The sequence below is a fragment of the Coccinella septempunctata genome, chromosome 2 (assembly GCF_907165205.1).
Source record: "Coccinella septempunctata chromosome 2, icCocSept1.1, whole genome shotgun sequence".
NCBI classification, from domain to species: domain Eukaryota; kingdom Metazoa; phylum Arthropoda; class Insecta; order Coleoptera; family Coccinellidae; genus Coccinella; species Coccinella septempunctata.
This window is the reverse complement of record NC_058190.1, coordinates 45,134,708-45,156,058: the sequence shown is the minus strand read 5'-3', so window position 1 is coordinate 45,156,058 and position 21,351 is coordinate 45,134,708. Positions and strand designations below refer to the sequence as shown.

Below are 21,351 nucleotides of genomic sequence, written 5' to 3'. Positions count from 1 at the left end.
TGCATGAAAATAAATTCTAAAAGTTATTATTTCAAAAACATTCAATATTTCGAATCGAAATTTATGTTGACCACAATGACACATCGAAAACATATTCCATTCATTGATATCATTGTCTTATCGCTTATACACTTTATTCCTCAATGATTATTCTGTCAGTTTGTTCATGAAACCATTTCTTTTCACCATTCGTTTGTGCCCTAATATTGCGTTGCATCATATAAGCAGAAACGCCAAAAATGACAACCATAATCAACGATATTATAGCGAAGATAATCAAACATTTCTTTCGCCGTTCTTGTGACCATCTATTAGTAACCTACAACGAAAAGCAGAGTTTGAAAACTTTAAACACAAATAGAGTTTATTCTTTCAGATTCTTTTACAGGTAACATTTATGCATGCTGGGACCGGTGCAGAGAGTGCTCAGTTTTAAATGACATGATAGTAGAAGTACAATTAATACATGGAAAAGGCAGTATCGGACAAACACTATAACTAATAAAGTGCACTGCAATATGTCACGGTATTCGGAAGTGTTTAGAACTTAACTCGCAGAAGTTCCACTGCTTCAATTTTCATATTCATCGTATACGATATACGAAGAGACACAGTGTCATTACTTTTAATAGAGTCAAAGATCATAGGGAAAAATATTGAAATATTTTGGACCTAGAAATGTCTAGTTGAATAATTTTAATATCTATTTTTTCCTATTCCTTTTCTAACGTTTCTTTCACACAATTATATGGCAATACCAAAAAGTAATAAGATAATATGTGGTAATACGCCTCATGTGACTCATGTGAGATACCCAAGTATCTAACTAATAACTGGCAAAAAACATTGCAATATCAAGTGTCACATAACAGTGACATCATAATTAACTTATGAATGAAAACACCGCGATAGAGCGATAATGATTAATGTACAGGGCTTGTTTTGTACACTTATATTAAACGTAGATTCCCCACATTTGTACTTCTTTATTTATGTCATATTCCTTTTTCCACGAGAAGTGTGCTGAACACAACGATCACGAAACCATAAAGCAAAATAATTGCACAACTATGTACAGAAATATAGCCAGAGCTGGACAGTACCGAGAAATTTTTCAAATACTTTTGAATCAAGTCGTAATCAAGCATAGAAAGTCCCAAAATAATTCAAGTTAGTAAAGTAACGCCAAAATTAATTTCTTCCTTATTTACTCATTACTTTGTAAAAAAATGATCGACCAGGTCAATTTTTATTTTAATTACCCAATTTTTCATGTAAAATTTACGAGTTTCTCATGCACCTTCTATGAGGGGTAGGGATAGTTGAGTTCTTTAAATGACAGGAATTTTTGTGCTAGAAATGATTAGACTTTATGTTACTGAGGATAATTCAAAAGTCGAGGCTTAAAATTAGGGAAACTGTACAGGCTTTATGAAAAAATTAAAATGAAAATTGACCTGTTCGTCCTGTTATATTTCCTGTTGTTTTGTTAATATTTTCCTAAAAAATAGTAAATACCGAAAGTACATACAAATTTTGAGCGTTACTTTTCACTCACTCTGTATATGAGAGCTTCCCTGGGGAGTAAAACCTATCTTCAGTTTGTAGGCATACTGTATAATATTTCCTAACAGATACTGATATCAAGTATTATTTCATCTATGTACTTACCTTAAAAGCTTATTTCCAATTTTTCACGTTAAATTGATTCACTAGGTAAAGGATGTCAACACATGAAAAAATATCGTTTTCTGCCTCATTAGTAACCGACATTACATAATAGACTTCTAACTATTACTATTATACTATTATTATTAAATAAATTCGACAACCCTAGGACCACTTTCATTGTATTTTGTGTTTGTGACAAAAAAATCGAATCCAAAGCTAAGAAATTACTAAGCCATGCAGAAAATTATGGAGATAGTCCTGCAGATGAAAATATTTTTGTTACAACTCACCAAGAAAAATTCGACCAGTTTTACCTTGACTAAAAAAAGATTTCTTCCAACTGAAAGAGTTCTATAGGGAAATATGGAACCTCTCAAATGAAGACAGGGGCTTAGCCAGCAATTAGGCTAGGGGGCGGGCAAAAAAAATCAGCCCTGCTGAGAGGAGGGGTGACAAAACAAAACTCCTGTGATTTTCGTATTTTATGACGAATTTAGAGTCGATTCTTCAAGGAGGGGGAACTATCTCGCCTCCTGCCACTACTTAGCGACGCCCATGAATGAAAAAAGAAATTATCCATCCAACCTCAAATTTGATGAAATTCTTCCCCTATTTAATTTATTATATCTACATCTTACATGATCTCCATTCATGACATGAAGAAAAAATAAAACCTCTGTTTCAACTTCCACAATCCCAATTAATTTTTAATCATTTATGCATTACATTTTTCTTCTACATAATCTTCTGAAATGCTTGCTTTCCTAATTTTCGGAAAATGTTTTCCACAAAGTTCAATATGAAAAAATTATTTTTTGGTGTGGATTTAGTGTTAGTCAATATCCTTATTGTTTCACTGTGTTATGGAGATGAATGCATATAAAAAAATTCTCAGCCAAACTCTATAAACTACTTTGGGTGGGTACAAATAACAATTCTTCTCTGCTAATATGAAGAAAATTTATTATAACCAGAATAAGAATAGAATATGTAATATAATAAATCAACTGTTAATCGAAGCAGCATATTGAAGCAGCCATAAAATATCAGATCTCTTGATTAATTGTATAGTAATTTCTGTTCAAAATCAATCATCTTAGTATCTATAATATCCTTGCCCTTGGTACTAGAAAAGAAAAAACGAGGTTAGAATCGAATGTACCAATAAAAAAACTGGGCGGATTTTGCTAAATTCAACAATAATTAGGTAGAAAAAAATATATTTCCGTAATTTAGAATACACAGTTTCTCAACTTTTGCCTAATCATATCCTGACTATACCTAAGAAATGTATTATTTAAAAAAAAAATATTCAATTTCCTGATGTTATTACTCCAAAGAATATATTTTGACTTGAATTTAAGACTCATTGTCTCTTATTAAATTAAAATATCCACTCATTCGTATCTAACCCAAACTATCGCAGAAACAAACACCATCCATGCAATACTTTTCCTGTGGTGAAACTTTTTATCTCAAAAGGCTTATCTTTATTTCCTCTATAATTTTTATATGATACTTCAGCCTATACAACTGTTGGCATTAAGCGAAGAAACCTAAAATCCAAGAGATTTTCATACAAAAATGAATTTTTCGAGGACTTAATAAGAAATAAATCAAACATAAAGTGCAACTTAATAAGTCTCCCTAATACGTCCATGTAAAAATTCCTCTTATGATTCTCAATAGTAGGAATATGAAAATGTGGAACTTAAAACAGATGTTTCATCATTCAACACTCAAAATAGTATTTTTTCGACAACTTGAAGAAAATATGCAGGAATATGTGCAATAACCAAGACAAGAGATAAACACCAAAAATTACTCATGACGAAATAATTTCAACAGAATATCTTTGGATTTTTCATTTTCTGCACCGCCTCCAAAAGTCAAATTCAAACTAGAAGATGAACTGTCACAAACACATAAAAATTCAACCATCCTTATTTTTTTATCAAGATTGTTGTAAATTCAACCAACACAATATGATGAAAAACTTTCTGTGAAAAAAATAATTCATTCTTCAATTGAAGAGATGATTTTTTGAATTCTCATATGGGGCGAAAATAATAATATATTATAAGAGTAGATGTAGACATTGGGACATGGAAAGTGAGGTGCAATGAATGAAGAAAAAGGAGGGAATCTTGTGATTAAAGCTGCATTGCTCCACAGTTTTTCCTGTGGGTGAAGTGTGAGCTAACTCAAAAGTTCAACGATTGTTAATTATTTTTCACAACTGAATAATTCAAAAACTACTTTAGCATAGCGATCCTTGGAGATTCAGTTCGGTATATATTCGTTTATGAACTCAAATATAATGTTTTACTAGAATGAAACAATTTAGCATAATTTTCATATTTCCTAGAATAGCTTGTAACTTCAAGTTTTAGGTGAAGTCAACAATCCACAAGTTCTCCATGCAAATGAATAAATGCTACTGCATGAAGATGGAATAGAAATGATGATGTCACTAAAATTTTTCATGCTTGAAAATTAATAGCTGGGCATACTTTGGGAAATTTAGCAAGCATCAGGGACAAATTCTCACAACAAAAGAAAATTGCATTCTTGACATGCCAGGTACAAATAATCGAGTACTCACCGCTCCTGGTGGGGGCATGGGGGCCGACTGTTGCACATAAGTTTGTTGTGGTGTGTACTGTGGAGGAGCTATAGCATCTCCATACTTGGGAGGTTCGTTCATTGGTGGAGCACTAGCTCCACTACCCTCCCAAGAAATCATTTCCAGTTGTACATCACCTTCAATCAGAAGATGAGTAATTCTATTGTAAGGGACCCTCGGAGGAAAACTACAGAAATGCTGGCCATTCACAGCAATCTATAACAAGAGAAGATTTGTGAATCTAGATGAATAACTGTCAAAAATCCAGTTTTTTAAGGATAACTTTGAAGGTGTAACAATTGGAAATTTTAAATAAATTTGAATATTATTCATTTCCAATACCTATACAATGAAAATTATGAGATGCCTTAAGATTTTAAAAGAATGACTGTTTTGAGAATTCTTAAGCATCTTCATTTCATTAATCATTTGTTGAAAGTGTGCTAGATGCAGATTACATTTGGTAATGAGAGCAAATGTTAAATTGACCTTGACTGAGTGATTAATGCTATAAATAAGCAAGAAATTGGTGGGCCACCAAATATCACAAACAATCTAACCTTGTAGTCGAAGGCCTCACACAAGAGGAGGAACTCAAATCTTTGACCCAATTGGATGGGCATTCCACCATCACCCAATTCTTCCTGCCAACATCCTCCTTGGAAAGTATTTCTGGCAATGTATCCCTCTGTTAATCTAACTGAAGCGTGAAGTGCCACATCTTCTCCAGCAATTTCGCCTCCTGGTCCAGTCTGAAGGTTTATATCGAACCTGAAATGAAAAAACATTGATTAAATACCATTGCATAGGCTAATTATTATTTAGTAGTTACCTTTGACCGTGCATTGGAGCGAATCCTCGAATTCGGATCATTTTACCGGGGAAAAACCCTCCAGGAATTATCGTTGTGAAAGGGGTAGGCTGAAATTGATAATATTAAATTTTGGGGGCTCCCTTCGAATTTTCACTCTACTTACTGGATTTACGATCGGTGCAGCCATGGTGCTCCTTGATCGTTAACAACAAAGAAAAATAAAGGAATAACTTCCAAAACACAAAATTTGTAGGATGAACAATAATCTTCACTAGCGAATGGCAGAATTATCAACTCCTATAAGTCCTATATCGCAATATTTTTCCGCAGAGTATTTCAGCGGCAGACAGAAGAAGGATGGGGCTAAGCCGGGGATGTACTCGTCGTGACGAGCGATTCGGCGCAAGCACTGGGCTTAAAGGTATCAATCCAGTGTCGGTTTTACTCGAGACAAATTTTTATTAAAAATCTTACCTAAAAGTTACAAAATATATCTTGTTTTTTCAATCAGAAATATTTATTCTGCTGAACACCTTGTTAAAGCTCATCTAATTTTCAATGATACTTCGAAGATGAGGAAAACATGTCTGGTAATTCTTCAAGAAATCTAGTTTTTCTGAATTTTTCCCTAATTTTCAGTTCTATCCTCGAAGACATTCTGTGTTTATCACATAATTTTTCATAATTATGCAATCATTACGTTCGGCCTTGAAATGTAAGAGCAAAACATGTAGTGCATGAGCAGCTTTATAAATTCATTTCCAAGTACTGTTTGTCCGTTCCTGCTCCTGCTACGTAGCAAAACTCGCGCCTTGTTGACGTGAATCGAACTGAAAGGGGTTCAATGACGTCATGATGGAGAAGGAAATTCCCTTTTTCCTCCAGTAAATTCAAAATTCCACGAAATAAGGGCTCCAAGAAAATGATTTCATCGTAACATTTTTGTGGGAGAGAAATACCTTACTTTTACAGTTCATGGTCATGGGTCAATTGTTGTCTTAATTGTTCAATTAAACTGTAAGAAGTACAGACTCAGATTATTACGCAATAGTTAACAACATTCGACATTGTGTTTTGGATGCAGTTTTTCAGCTCCATCTTGCCAAAATTATGTACAATAATAGATCAGAATGAAACAATTCAGATAGAAACGGGGGATTTTATCTAGATACATTTTTGGCATTTGGTTTCGCTGAACGTTGCTGATAATGAAGGTACCAACTGTTGATAATGAGTAATCATGCAAATGTTATCAAGAGGATTTGGAAACTTTTCCCAACTAAGATAATATGCATGGGAATTGAATTGTTTCTAACTCCTAGGAGAATATTTTATTCGTTCCAACATTCAAAAAAAAAAAATATTTAGAAGATGAGAATCAATGAACAAATAAAATACATCAATTGATTGTCAAGAATATTTTTGGAAAATTGTTTGTTTGAGTGCCCTGGAAAAAAAGTTGCTTTTTAAATTCTATTCGTCAACCCATAATACACAAAGTGTATATTGCGGGTAGCTATCCATCCTAGGTAGTAGAAGATAGGCAGCGCACAATACAATAGCGTGTATTACAAGTTATAAACAGAACCAAAATTTTAAATCTCCAAAAATTTTACAGTTTGCTTTTCGGGAGATGTAGATTTTGTTTACTCTCTGGAGGAACTATAGGGTTTTTGACTCCACGATGAAATTTAGTAATGGTTAACTTCCTATAAATTTTATTTGGAATTTCCAGGCTATATTACATTTTATTCGCTTTGAAGTCTGTGGCGAACTCATACAAAATCGCTCTATATAATGTGTTAGAGCAACTTACGGGTCCAAGGCTCACTGCTTCAAATTTTTTTTCAAATTGGTTTGGTTTAAATGGGGAGGTGTAATATTTTCAAGATTTTGCAATTACTGAAACGTTAGACAATGTTTGTTGCTTTTGATCAAATATTTTCTGCAGATGTATGAATTTTCCTCAAGTTCTTTTGAAATGTACTTGCTCCTGATTGATTCAAATAAGTTCAGCCTTGTTGCGATTAGTTAACACATTTTATTCCAATATAGAATATTTTAATTGGCTGTGAAATTCATTGAATAACTTCAGAATCTATCAAATTTTTGAATGACTAATCAAGATATCAGCAGATTCCGTAAAAACGAAATACACAAATATAAACCTCACTATTTGATATTTACTCATGTCTACATCATATTTCCTTTTGCTATCTGACCATATCCTGTCGGCTGGGAAATTATATACCTCATAATCTACATCGACAGTTTGAACTGAATCATGGATCTGTAAACTATCTTAATAACTTAATTTATACGCGAAAGATGGGGACTGAAAATATACATTTTTTATGTTATCTAGTATTAGTGATTTTTCAAGTTTCGAGCTTCAACATAGACACGAATAATCCTGTTATATACTTGGACCAAACGAAATATGTGAAATACGTGAATCCGTCCGAGAAGACTAGTTTCTTTGGTTTATCTGTGTTACTTATTCCTGGAGATTCTATTAACTCAGCTTGGTGAGTGAAAGAGAGCTTACAAACCTTACAGTATGGCCCCGCATTTTCAATTCTTCTTGATTAACTATTAGCTTGCACTTCTTTAAACACTGAAGGTATCTACTACAATGTTACCCAATGATCTTGATCTATTTCAGGCTACAAATTGGAGCACCTAGAGGAAACAGTCCCTCCCTTCAGTACAGAAATCCAGGAATTATTTTTCGATGCTCCATTCCCAATCCTTGTAAATATATAGAGATCGATAAAGGTATGGAAATTCTGTAAATTTTGACTATCAACTAAATGTATTTATTATTAATTTGTCTTCAGAGGGTAGTTCTACCGCTAGGTACAATAATAAATTTGATGATGCGTGGATTGGAGCTACTATGGATGTTAATTTGAAATACAACAGGACTGTGGTGAGTTGAAGTCTCTTAAGCATATTGCACTTTATGGAAGTATTCCTGAAGTTCTCTAAAAACTGCCAAAAGTTTCATGATCCTATTATAGAACTTCCTATCTGCATTAACCCTCAACTTGTCTATTTATCAGATATAACCAAATCTGCTATCTGATATCTTTGCCCAGCATCCCAAACCCTCGAAATTCAAAAAGGGGTAAAGGGATGAGATATAATAAGTTCTTCGAATATAACAGAGGAGCAATTTTTCGAATTCATTTCCCGACTTTGTTTTCATTGTTTCATTGCGACACTCTGTGCAGGTCTGTGCCCCAAGATGGATAAACGTCTACAAGGATTCTCGAAGGGAGCTCGATTACAGAATGCTAGGCGCTTGCTATTGGTCGACCCTGAACAGTGACCAATACCATAAAAGATTGCCCTTGCTTGGAACAAGTGAGACTCTTGGTCACTCCTCATTCCCTATCTAATTTTTTTTTCTGTTGCAGCCTCCGATTACATTTACAAGGATAGAACCACAAACGAATCTGTTTACAACTGGGGTCAAGGGGAAGCTGGAATATCCGTTCATATGCCTGAGGTGAAATTGATATTTAATTTTTTATGAACTCATGAAATGTTCACCTTCAATATTTAACAGCTCCAGAAGGAAATGTACATTGGTGCACCAGGAGTTTTCAATTGGAAAGGGACAACCATGATATACAGGGATAGGCAGTTCAAAGATGAGAGTCCAGTAGCTAACAAATACAGACTTTTCAACGGTTTAGAAGAAGATCCTGCAGAGGTTCTGAATGATGTTAACATCGCTAACGCAAGGCTGAGTGGAAGCTTGTTCGCGTTTGGTCTCTTTGGTGAGGAGAATTCGTAAACAACATGAGCCAAAGTCGAAGTAGCAGTAGTGTTGTTAATATTTGAATTATCAGTCTGGTTGATTTTCCTTCGAACCAACAAATTTCAAATCTTGAGCAGGAATTCCTGTTAATGATAAAAAATTTACTGTTGAAATTGAATTATTACACCTTGGTAGAATGAAAACATAATGAGCAATTTATGTTTTCCGAAAAACAATTAAAAACTAAAGATATTAACGAAATTTTTTCATAAAAAGCTTTATGATGTGGTTATGAAAGTTCACAAAAGTAGTTCACATAAAAAATATTTCCAGGATATTCCGTGACATCTGGATATTACTACTCTAGGAATCAGCTTTTATACGCTGGAGGAGCACCTCGATCACAAAATTATCGTGGTCAAGTAAGTAAACCTCAGTTATTTGAGTCGAATGGGTGTTATTGCATTAATAGCAAAAATATACAGGATGAGTCTTTGACTCGTACAAATATTTTAACAGTAGATTCTTGAGGTCAAACAAAAGAAACACTTTTTTCCTATACCATTTTTTCCGATTCGGCCCTGATAAAAAAATATAGGAATTTTAAGTTTTCATTATGAGCTATGCCACACCTGAAGAAACAAAATTCACTTCAGAATAACTAGATACTACATATCTGTTTTTCAAATTTCACAGATACTTTTTATTTTTGAACATCAAATTACTCGAAAACAGCGCATTATACGAGAAAATATGGAGAATACTTTTATCTTACAAAACGTTCAAATATTCATTAGTAATGTATAGATACGAAAATACTGGGTGCTCTGTTCTCTATGTCACTTAGTAACTTAGTATAGCTCTAATCCATGTATCATCTTCTCGCAGGTGCTCATTAGCCAATTTGGAGACAATCACGACCAGAAATTGAACGTCAAAGACACAAAAGAGGGCTCCCAATTCGGCGAATATTTTGGGGCTGCTTTAGCAACGGGCGATATCAATCAAGATGGCTACGATGACCTTTTTGTTGGGGCCCCCTTCTACCACAGCTCCAAATATAATGAAGGGAGGATGTATTTGTACTTGGGAAGTCCAAAGGTAAGTACTGAAATTGACTTTCCATAGGATATGTTGAATTTAGGTTCATTATTTCTAACAATGATCCTTAAGAATGACGAATAAAAACATATATCTTGTTCAGTTGAAAATTCGAAAAATTAAAAGTCAGAATTACATTTATTCGATTTTCAACTTTCAGCAGAAGAATGTCCGTAGTTATTTATTCATGTTTATAGGGCTCACTCCAAGATCCTGTGATTGGTAAGTCCATCGATGGGACTCAAACCAATGGACAATTTGGGGCTGCTATTACGTATCTAGGGGATATGAACAGGGATGGTAACAGATGTGAGTTAATTTTAAAAACTTATTTTCGTATATTGAGGTCCGTTTAATCGACCTCTTATTTTCAGATGTTGCAGTTGCTGCCCCTTACGCAGAAGAGGGCTCAGGAGTTGTGTATATTTTCAAAGGTCTCCTGGAATCTTACGGTATAGATTCTAATCCAGTACAGAAAATTGTTGGGAAGAGTTTCCTTCCAAATATCAGGGGTTTTGGAATGAGTATATCAAAGCCAGCAGATATAGATGCTAATGGATATAAAGGTATTCAATACATCGATAATACGAGGATATATTAAAAAATTCTTAGTCTACTATAGAAACAAACGAAATTTCAATGTCAAAATATTTTATTATATTACTCAACATATTCTCCTCTTAATTGGATACATTTATTACAGGGAACCTGCAACGTCTCTAGAAATTAAAAAAAAATGTTTCTTCTTGCTCTGCAAACCAGACCTCCGCACATATTCTATAACCTTCTCGTTGAAAGAAAAATTACGTCCTTTTAAACTTTTTTCCGTTGAGGAAAGAGATGATAATCGGCTGGAGCCAAATCTGGTGAATAAGGGGGCTGTTCTTGTGATTCAAACCCTAAATCACGAATTTTTTTCAATGGCAACATGAGATTTGTGTGCAGGGGCGTTGTCCTTCCAAAACAAAATACCTTTGGATAGCTTTCTGCGTCTTTTCTCTTCAATTTTCTCCCGTAGAGTGGTCAGTAATCGAATAGTCGAATAGTAATCTCCGGTTTTTGTTCTATCATTATCCAAAAAACTGAAGCAAGAACTTTTCCAGCAGATTTTTTGGACACGAAACTTCTTAGGTCTTGGAGAACCAGAGTGTCGCCACTCTATCGATTGTTGCTTTGTTTCTGAATCGTAGAAATGTACCCAAGTCTCATCCATAGTAACAATTCGGCTTAAGAAGTCTACATCGTTTTGAAATCGAGCACAGATCGAACGCGATGCTTCTACCCTTGCACGCTTTTGGTCAACATTCAAACATTTGGGGATCCATTTTGCAGCAATTTTTGTCCAAATTGTCGTGAACTATATGATGAACGCGTTCGTATGAAATATTCAGTGCTTCAGATATTCTTTTTAGTCCAATTCGACGGTCTGATAAAATCATGTCATGAACTGCATCGATATTTTCGGGGACTGACACAGAAACTGGCCTTCCCGATCGGTCATCATCTTCAATGGAAAATTTACCTCTTTTAAAGCTTGCAGTCCAAGTTTTCACTGTCGCATACGAAGGACATTGATCATCAAGGGTATTATTGAGCATATCTTCGTAAATCTGCTTACCACTTAATCCATTTAAATACAGGTACTTGATGATGGCTCGATACTCCAATTTCTCGATTTTAACAATTTCGGTGGACATCATCTTCTTTCTTCTCAGTATGTATTTTTTTTTTCAGATATTGCAGTAGGAGCTTATCAATCAGGACATGTTGTACTTTTGAGGAGTAGACCCTTAGTTATTGTCAATAGTTATTTTGCCAGAAAACCTAACGCTATCTCAACCCAAGTCGATGAATTCACCGTTTATCTATGTCACGAATTTAGCGCCTATGGAGGAATGGATAAAATAAGTACGTATTCATTTGGATTCGAATAGGAGTTTTGAATTTATAGCTCAGAAGATCCAAAACACGGATAGAGGTTTTCTTTCATTACACTTCTTATAATATTTAATGCACCTAGAATAAAAGTTGTACCCAAATCGACTTCAATAGGAAACTACACTTTGCAATTTTAATTTCATTTCTCATAGGAATAACGAGGAAAATTGTTGTGGATGAGAATTACAAGAGGGCTTATTTACTCGGTAAAGAAGAGACAGAACCGTTCGAACTGCAGAAGTCTCAACCGAAGTGTGAGGAACTAAGAATAAAATTACGAGTGAGTTCTATATATAAGGATGAATTCAAAGAATATAATTTTTTTGAGTAGGTAAAATCCCAAATTTCATGAGGATCTCCCCAACAACTTGCTAAGCAGATCTAATGGTGGGTTCTTGGCTTTCTAAGACCTAATAAAGAAACCATCAATGTAATGGGGGAATTAGATCACGTGAATACCCTTTGCCAATTGGATTATTTGTGTCTTAGGCATTAGTTCTTAGTTACGCTACACAAACCAGCCCCAAGATCTAACTTCAAGGTAGATTCACTTTCGAAGTAACACGATAAAAAATATTCAGAAGTAATCCTTTCCAAAAAGCACTTCTTTCACTTGTATTATACGAATTTATACATTCACAGTGAATCGACAATTCAGTACCAAAAATGTAATGTGCTTCATTCAAATCTGTCATGCAATTGTCCTTTCAGAAATCTCTACCTAATGCTTATGACCCTTTGACCCTGGCTGTGACACACTACTTCGTAGAAAACAAGCCAAAAGCAGGTAACGTTTTAGTGAGCAACTCCACCCAAGGTAGTGACAATTTTTGCATGCGGTGTGGCGTTTACGATAAATTCAGATCGAGACAAACTGTAGAAGAATCAATTCCTTTCACTCTTGGCTGTGGAAATGATAATGTTTGCCTCTCGGAACTGAGCTTCAATTCTTCATTCATCGTACTGGGCAATAGGTAATTATTGCTTTATGGTAGTGGTCAATAATTCACCACAGTATTCTACGATCAGAAATCATCAGTTTTTTTCTATCTATTTATTTATTACCTCTGCAAAAATCATGAAATATAGTATGACTCTTGGTAATTAGCAGCTCAAACTGTGAAGGTGAAGAGATTGAAAATTTCAGTCAGTTTCGTCTGAAAACTGTTTTCTACATAAAGCTCGAATTAATTCAGTAAAATTCCACAATTAATTTAGATTCTGTTGAAAGGGGAAGAGTACCTTTGTTTTTTGAGTACAATAAACTGGCTTCTTTGCAGAATGTGTAACTGAAAAATACTGCGCCCCCAGTTTTTTACCTACCTGATTTAAATTTTCAATTTCAAATTTTAAACATTCTGCGAAAAAAAATTATTTGAGTCTGGCCAAATATTTTTTATTATAGAATATGGGGATGAAATATTGGCTACCAATTATTGAAGAAACTGTATTTATGCTCAGATAGCCTAGACAATCTAATCTTTGTTATTGTTACCCTTTTTTCTTCAGAATCAATTTGAATCTCAATGTAGGTATCCACCAGCAATTGAAGATTTAAAAACATAATTTTATACATTTCAGAACCGACACCTTCATACGTGGTTCGACAAATGTGATAGAATTAGAAATACAAGTTAGTAATAGCGGAGAGAAGGCATATCTTCTCAATGTTCAGGTCGACCTACCAAAGGAATTGAGTTTCAAGAAAAGGCCCACCCTATGTGAACAAAATCGAACGAGGATCAAATGTCCTCTAGCTAATCCCCTTGAAGAAGGAAAAACGGTAAATATAAATTGAGAACAATCCATTAAAAAACTCTCAACCAAACAGTCCGATCGAATTCGAAAAACCAAAACTTTTCCAGACATATTAGGTCCTTACGTTTACACCAGTGTAGAGGAGGTGTAGTTTATCTACACATAGTCAGAAGGAGATGTAGATAAACTACACCTCCTCTAAACTGGTGTAAATTCAAGCAGCAAACGAATACTGAAATCGAGTGTAGAAAAGTGCTACACTTTTTATGCAAACGAAAGGACCTATACAATTGTAGTTCTTCAGAGTCAAATATCCTTCAAAGTTGTATCAAGAACAAATGAAACACTAACGTTTCGTTTATATTTGATGCCATCCTGAGGTTTATTTGTCCGAGTTTCATATGTTTCTTATATCCCATTTTTCTTCTATTGCAGGCAGTCCAAATACTGAAACTTGATATGGAGTATGTCAACCAAAAGATAGATACCGATTTCCTCTACATAAACGTGACAGTACTCACAAACAGTTTGAACAAAAACCAAGCTTTCAAAAGGGTGAAATTCTACTTGAAAACCGAAGCTGATATCACCATTTCTGGGTAAGTTATGAGTTCCTGTGTTCAAAAGGTCTGAAAATATTCAATTGAGAAATAATCTTCTATATAAGCTGGACCTTCTGTGTTTGAGAAGAAGCCTTCTTGATGCGTAGATTTGTGCGTTTTGGGCCAATAGAACTTTTTGGTCAGGGATTGGCGATGTTCATATACTCTTTTTCCAAGTGGCATGTCTTCCAAGAGCTATATGTTCAATAGCCCTACCACCAATGGGTTGGACAGTCTTTGATGATGGAGAAACATTCTCTGGACAAGTGCTGTTTTAACATGTCTCCTATATCCCAAAATCTTTTTTTTTTTTCATTTATGTGTTTGTCTTCATTTTGGGAAGTGAATTTTTTCTTTGTGAAGTTATTTGCGTTCATAGGTGTTTACTTCAACTGTTATTGCATTTCAAATAATAAAAATAAAACTGTTTTTTCACAGCAAATCTGGCGAGCAGAGTTATTCATACGGGAACGAATCAAATTCAAAGGTGGAATTCGAGCAGACCTATTTGGTAAGAAGTGCAGTTTTTCCAAAATTTCGGTACGGTTTATGGAATGGAAAAATGAGATGTTCTACTCTCGCCTCAAATTAAAACTTGAAAGATAAAATATCATTTCAAATTATAAATAGATACATGTTCTACTAAATTTTCGAGCTTTTGTGAAATACGCGAGAAGAAAATTTTTGCTTCAATATTAGCCCTAATTTTTTTTCAGATCGGCAAACTCGGTTTGAGTCCTGTGACTACCATAGCGTTCCAGCTCTACATCCCTTACGCCATACAGACAAAAACAGAAAATGTGACCTTCATATCCCTGTATCAGCCTGTAGGTCTCCTTGAAGGACAGTCCTTGATCTTCGAGAGTGAACTGCCCATTTTGGTCGTGAACAAATTCGAATCTTCGGAGGGCATAGGCTCGGATAAGATAAAGGAAATAAGGGAGAAAAGACAGGTTGATACGTCGGAAATAGAGGTACTGCAGAACGACACTCGGTTGGAGTTGAACACAGCAAATCTTCAGGGAGACAGTGTGGAGAAGGGATTCATTGGCACTACTACTTATGAAATAAATTGCGAAAGGGAAGATGTTCTTTGCGGTAGGATATATGGATCGGCTGGACCATTTGAGGGAACCAAAAATTCGGCAGTCCTTCAACTTCGGCTTCTCCTTGACGTCAAGAATATAACAGGTGAGTAAAAAAACGAAATTTTATGTTAAACATGATAACGGTGCAGAAGGTAGCTAATTGTTTAAATTTTTAGGGTTCCTTCCGAAAAATGCAATCATCAAATATTCTACAACTGGAGTAGTTACGATAAAAGATCCTCCAAACCTTAAGCAGAGCGGCACAAGGTATGCACTTAGCTTCAAAAAGTTCTAGTAACACTTAGTTAAACAAATAGGAAAACATAATTTCTTGGGAGATCTTATTTTAAAAAAATCTAGAGTATAAACTCATAACTATGTACCAAAATGTGTTCATTGTTTGACTTTCAAACGAATATTTGGGAGAAAATCTTCTAATTCATAGAATCCAAAGAATAAATCAATTTTTTCTATTCGATTTATGCATGAGGTTTTTCATTGAACTTGTTGATTGAACTTTTCTAATTTTTCAGGCCTGATATGGCAGTTGTTAGTAGCATTTTCCTGAATGATACCAACAAGAAAAAGATTGATACATGGATTATAATAGTTTCAGTGGTATTAGGATTGCTGCTTTTGCTACTACTCACTCTTGGTCTAACGAAGGTGAATTTTGTATTTGGAAATTTGAAAATAAAATCTTAATTATAATTTTAATTTCAGGCTGGTTTCTTCAAGAGAGCTAAGAAAGAGGAATTAGAACAGTTGAAGGCCCAGGTGAGTTTTGTTCACTTAGAAACATTGCCAAAAGAAAAACCTTCCAAGTCATAGTTATTTTGTTTTTGTCTGTTTTCCAGACTGTATACAACGATGGAAAAACCAACGGTGCTGAAAATGAAGACAATGCACCAGATGCTGAATAAAGAAGACTCATTTATATTTCGATTGTAGATTGATTTAAGAGGAGGTTGCAATAAATATTTTTTTATATTATTTTTCTGTTTTTTTAATCTTATCTTAGATCATATAAAATCTTATTTTAGCAGTCCCTGCTTAGATATACCCCATAAAGATGACAAATGTAAGGCAATTTCAATTTTTTTTCGCGGAAATCAAGGAGTGTCCAAAAGACAGTTTTTTGCGCTACATTAAAAATCATCAACAACAACAACAATTATTTCGTGTTTTTCAGGAATTTCATACTTACCTAACGTAAGAGCGAGAAAAATATCTATAATCCACTCATGTAAATAATCTTCAGTCCTGCACCAAAAAAGCCTTAAAATCTAAAGAATTACATTTATGATTCTCAAGTTTCTAAAGATAGGTATATATAATTTTAATGCTGCTTTTTGCTCGAAACACCAAAATGAAAGCCAAATATCTACTTTTACTTCTGTATGTTACTCATAAGATATAAAGTTAGCGGTCTGTTGAAAACAGAAGCTTCACAGAGATGAACTCATCAGTTTGGTACCTATATCGTGAAAATTACAGAGAATTGTGCTCATTGTTACTCCCTCAGTAAATGATGTCAGATGATTTTTTTAATGAAAATTTACTTACCTTACCTTCAACAGTACCTAATAAAAGATTTGATATCAATAAAAAATATTTATTTTTCCATTTACTTGAAAAAATTTGATTAAAAATCCACTATAATCATACATATTTGATGGTACTTGCACGCCAAGAATTCAAGAATATAAAAATCAGTGTTTCGAATCTGAATCAGTTATCGCCATCACGGTTTACAAAACATGAGAAAAGTTCGTATATACCGACGCAGCACAGAATACTCTTCAGGCACTCACAGCATCCGCAGCAATCGCAACAATCGCAACACCCACAGCAGCATCCATCATCGTGGTCTGACATTTTGGATTGGATGATGTTCTGGATACACAATAACCAAAAATCTTGTTGAAGTAGGGTAGAATGCTGTTTCACGCTTGACAAGCTGCAATGTTAGTGCGTCAGCTCGCCAGAATTAGTAATTGTGTTATGTTCTCACCTTTAATAGCCATGGGAGACCTTATCTACGGTATCAGTAGATTACACGAAAAATATTGAACTTGAGTATCTTATCGAAGATACATTTTCCGCATAAACGATCGAATATATTGAGTTATTTTTAAACCTCTCATTCATCCTCCAATCATGATGCTCAAATTACAACACGAACGTTATTTTACAGCTAAAGTAACAGTTTTCAACTTGTTTGGATATGTTGATTTTCAAAAATATCAAGCAACACTGGGTCAGTTAAGTACCTGAATGGGTTATGATTTTTGAATGAGCACTTGAACCGTCTTGGCTCATTGAGAGACGTTCTTGTATGCCTGGCCCTTGGGATGAAACAGCCGAGTCTGGCGACTGGTACAATAACTAGCCTCATCAAAGATTATGACTCTATAATAATCTTTGATCTTTGAGCCCCATATTTAATTAACATTTGAAGGAAATGGAACTTGATAGTTGTTCCTTGGGCTGTTGGAGCAATAGTGGAACTGTTGAACATTAGAATTAGGGATAACACAACATCCATTTCTTATGGTAACATGGACTCCTTGAGTCCTTGAAGAAGAAGAAGAAGAAGAAGAAAAAAAACTCTTCTAAATGTTCTGTTCTCATTTTATATCTCCTTTTTTCAACAATAACCAGTTTGTTTGAACCCCGAAAATTGATTTCATTTTGAGACTAGAAAATGTCGGTATTTTCACAATTTTTTAAAAAACATTGTTAGTTGTTTCATCAACGAATTTGTGAATTGGAGATTATTGAATTATCTTGTTCGTCAATTACATAATGGGAAAATCCATTGATCAGATAAGACTTTTTTTAGTCATCAAAGCCTAGTCTCCTGTTGAGAAATCCAATAAAGTTCAACAATATGGAAAAACTGGCGATAAACGTTTTCTATGAATATCTACTTGAAAATTATTCATACGTTTTTTCAAAATTGAGTGGGTACAATGTATTTATTCAGTATCAGTTATTTCTGTACAGACAAATCGGAATAATCAGAAAGTTTCACATTTGTCTCTTTCCTTTTTCTTTCATTCCTAGCCTAGGCTAGGAATTTTTTTTACATCTGATTTGGTACGATTTTGTAAGGTCCTCTGTAGAAGAGGTAAATATTGAGTACACAGGAAATGCAGTCAAGAGGAAAACATTCGAAAACAAGTTACGAAATTTATAGAATAGAAACTTGAGGCAGCTACTTTGTGAAAAGTTCAAAAACAGATTCTGACAAATGATCAGCACCTTATCCTGATTTTTCTTTTTCCGGTACCTAAGGAATTTTCTTGATCGATATCGTGAAAACTTCGATTGAAATCTTATCCCATAAATCCAAATTCCACGTGTCATTCAAATCACCTCAACAAGAATGTCTATATAAATCAGGCCGTGTTCAATAACACTGCCTACACAAAGGTGATTATTGTTAATGAATAATGGAAAAGTTTAGCAGATCATGTGTGAGAAGATCCTATTGTGGGTGAAGGGCTGCCACATTTGAATTTGTAATTTTTTCTTTCATGTTACCATTAATAGATAATGTGATAATGAGTTACTTGAAGACTTCTTATAAAAAGGATATCGGTACAGGACTACAGATCAGTCGTGAAAAAAATTATAACACAGCGAAGAAACAACATGAAATACGCAGTAAGTAGAAATAGTGGAAAAATTGGATCAATGTTGTTGTCAATAATTATTATCCCCACATAAGGATGAAATAAACTAATTTTGGGTTATGATGAAAAAGTAAAGTTTGGAAAATAAGAATTTAAAATTTGTTTGTCTTTCTTCCAGCAATTCTGCAATTGTCTCGGAAACTATGATATACAGAGTGAATCATTAAGGGTAGCGATCGGCTGTATCTCGAAAAACGTGTGTACCTACTATAAAATCAGGGGAAAAATATGATTTGAACAATTTTTAAGATCGAAGTTTTCCGCTAGAAGGAGCAATTTAAAAATTAAGAATATAATTTTGTGTTATTCGAAATATATCACAATCAATGTTGGTAAGAAGAAAAAAATCAGAAACCCTTTCTATTCCACAAAATTTGTTCAGGTCATTTTTCTATGAACCTGATGATGAGGTGAATAAACTTTTCTCTATAGAAAAACAATCGGTTACTTCTAAGATGTGTTTTAGACATCTTAGTTACTTCCTTAAACATAACCTGGGATTCATTAACTTAGGCTCTATTTGAACGACACTCAATTTAGATTTCAGGAAAAGATAACAGGAACAACATATCCAATATTTCATTTGGAAACTATAGGGCGTAATATAGCACCTTACTCTTACATTTTCTGGGAAATTTCAGAAGCAAATATCACCTATCGACCTTTCAAAACCGCAAAACCACATCTCTTATAGTTCCCAAGATATTGGCATTATTAATTTTGGTCCCCACCCTTGATTCACCCTGTATAAGAAATAAATCGATTAAAATTTATGTAGATGGCATCTTCGACAATTTTATCCTTACTTGATAACCCAATGGACTTGCTGCTTCTCTGATGGTTGAAATTCGCTGAAAACAAGAAACCTTATAGTCAAAACGCTGGATTTACTCATATTTAGGTACACATTCATGACCCTCAAACTATATCAGTTTTTCGTTGGATACGCCACACTGTACATGCACTTATATCCGTTATGGGTGTTATCTGATAATATTTATCTATCACAATCAAAAATAAACATGAGCACAAAAAAGTAACATATCAGATACTCAAGGGAAAAGCACCATTTTGTATACGGGGTGTGAATGATTATTTGCTTGAAAATTTAAGGGGTGTTTCCTTGTCAAAAAATAGTCCGAGTCTTTCATACAAATTACTTTCTAAGCAGCCCCTAAAGATTGCAAATTAAAGGTAGTTTATAATTTTTTTCGTGGAAACCAGGGTGGGGCCAAAAGTTCGTGAAAATTTTTTTGTGCTACATTGAAAATCATCTTCGATTCAACTGATAATTGCACGTCTTGCACCTACACCGATTGCAATGTCAACTACACCTTTTTTGATGCAAATTTCCAACAAATGTTGTAGGATATTTTCAACGGTGTTCTCATAAATTCCCATATCGTTTATTTCTTTTTAGTAATATTTTAATGTCAAAGTGTCAATCCTGTTGTTTGTTTTAAGGTGGTCCTCCTTCTACTAGGAATCATAGTGGTAGTATCTTCGATACCAGTAGAAAAAGAAGTGGCTGTGCAACAAAATGCTGTCGCACCACAGGCTTTGCCACTTTCCACATTAAGTGAACAATCAAAGTGAGTACCTATTATGAATGCCGACTCAAGTTATGTTGAAGAATTTTCAAAATGCTTTAACCGAGGATTAAAAAAAGAGGTTTTAAAAGGGAATAATTATTGCGAGTTTTTTAGAAATTTCCTACTTACCTACCATTTGCTACAAGAAAAATATAAATAATCTTCAGCCCTGTAACAAAAAAGCCTTAAAATCATGGAATTACATTTATGATTCTCAAGTTTTCACTGACATAATTTTAATCTTGCTTCTTGATTGGAACTTTAAAATGTAAGCCAAATTACCTACTACTTTTACTTTTGTATCCTACAAATAAGATATGAAGTCAGTAAACTCCTCAATGAAAAAGGACCTAGGTGATAGGAATTAAACAAAGTTTCAAAAATTGACTGTTGTAAACAGAAGCTTTGCAGAGAAAAACTCATCATCAGTTTAGTCAAAGAATCGTGATAATTAGAAAGAAGAATTGTGCTCATTGTTAATCCCTCAGTAAATGAGGTCAGATGATTTTTTTAATGAAAATTTACTTACCCCATCTTTAACAGTAATAAAAGATATGATATCAATAAAAAATATTTATTTTTCAATGGACTTGAAAAAATTCGATTAAAAATCCACCATCATTATACATATTTGACGTTACTTGCACGACAAGAATAGTAAAATCAGTCCTTCGAATCTGAATCAACAATT

General features: G+C 34.1%; 2 protein-coding genes across 7 annotated transcripts in view; one reads left to right on the top strand and one right to left on the bottom strand.

The window, feature by feature from the left end:
* Window positions 1-5,478, bottom strand: part of LOC123307532 (galectin-4-like) — a 28,623-nt gene extending 23,145 nt beyond the window's left edge. For 3 of the 6 annotated variants that reach the window (XM_044889883.1, XM_044889885.1, XM_044889886.1), the window contains exons 1-4: window positions 5,275-5,476; window positions 5,130-5,218; window positions 4,858-5,068; window positions 4,277-4,513 (exon numbers count right to left, since the gene is read on the bottom strand). In XM_044889883.1, coding sequence (XP_044745818.1) covers window positions 4,277-4,513; window positions 4,858-5,068; window positions 5,130-5,218; window positions 5,275-5,298 — 561 coding nt within the window. In that variant the 5' untranslated portion in view covers window positions 5,299-5,476. Of the gene's footprint in view, window positions 1-110; window positions 320-2,617; window positions 2,798-4,276; window positions 4,514-4,857; window positions 5,069-5,129; window positions 5,219-5,274 lie in introns of those variants that run through there. The other 3 variants (XM_044889884.1, XM_044889887.1, XM_044889882.1) reach the window with 3 other exon arrangements.
* Window positions 5,479-7,355: 1,877 nt separating this feature from the next.
* On the top strand, window positions 7,356-16,360 carry LOC123307850 (integrin alpha-PS3-like). Its single transcript, XM_044890310.1, has 21 exons — window positions 7,356-7,639; window positions 7,777-7,889; window positions 7,952-8,043; window positions 8,348-8,480; window positions 8,534-8,625; window positions 8,686-8,899; window positions 9,214-9,302; window positions 9,769-9,981; window positions 10,179-10,290; window positions 10,356-10,547; window positions 11,716-11,889; window positions 12,072-12,199; window positions 12,631-12,893; window positions 13,501-13,702; window positions 14,113-14,276; window positions 14,718-14,790; window positions 14,996-15,470; window positions 15,544-15,634; window positions 15,901-16,033; window positions 16,091-16,144; window positions 16,225-16,360. Exons 1-21 carry the CDS (start codon window positions 7,440-7,442, stop codon window positions 16,288-16,290), a joined length of 3,273 nt encoding a protein of 1,090 aa, XP_044746245.1. The 5' UTR covers window positions 7,356-7,439; the 3' UTR covers window positions 16,291-16,360.
* Window positions 16,361-21,351: the final 4,991 nt, after the last annotated feature.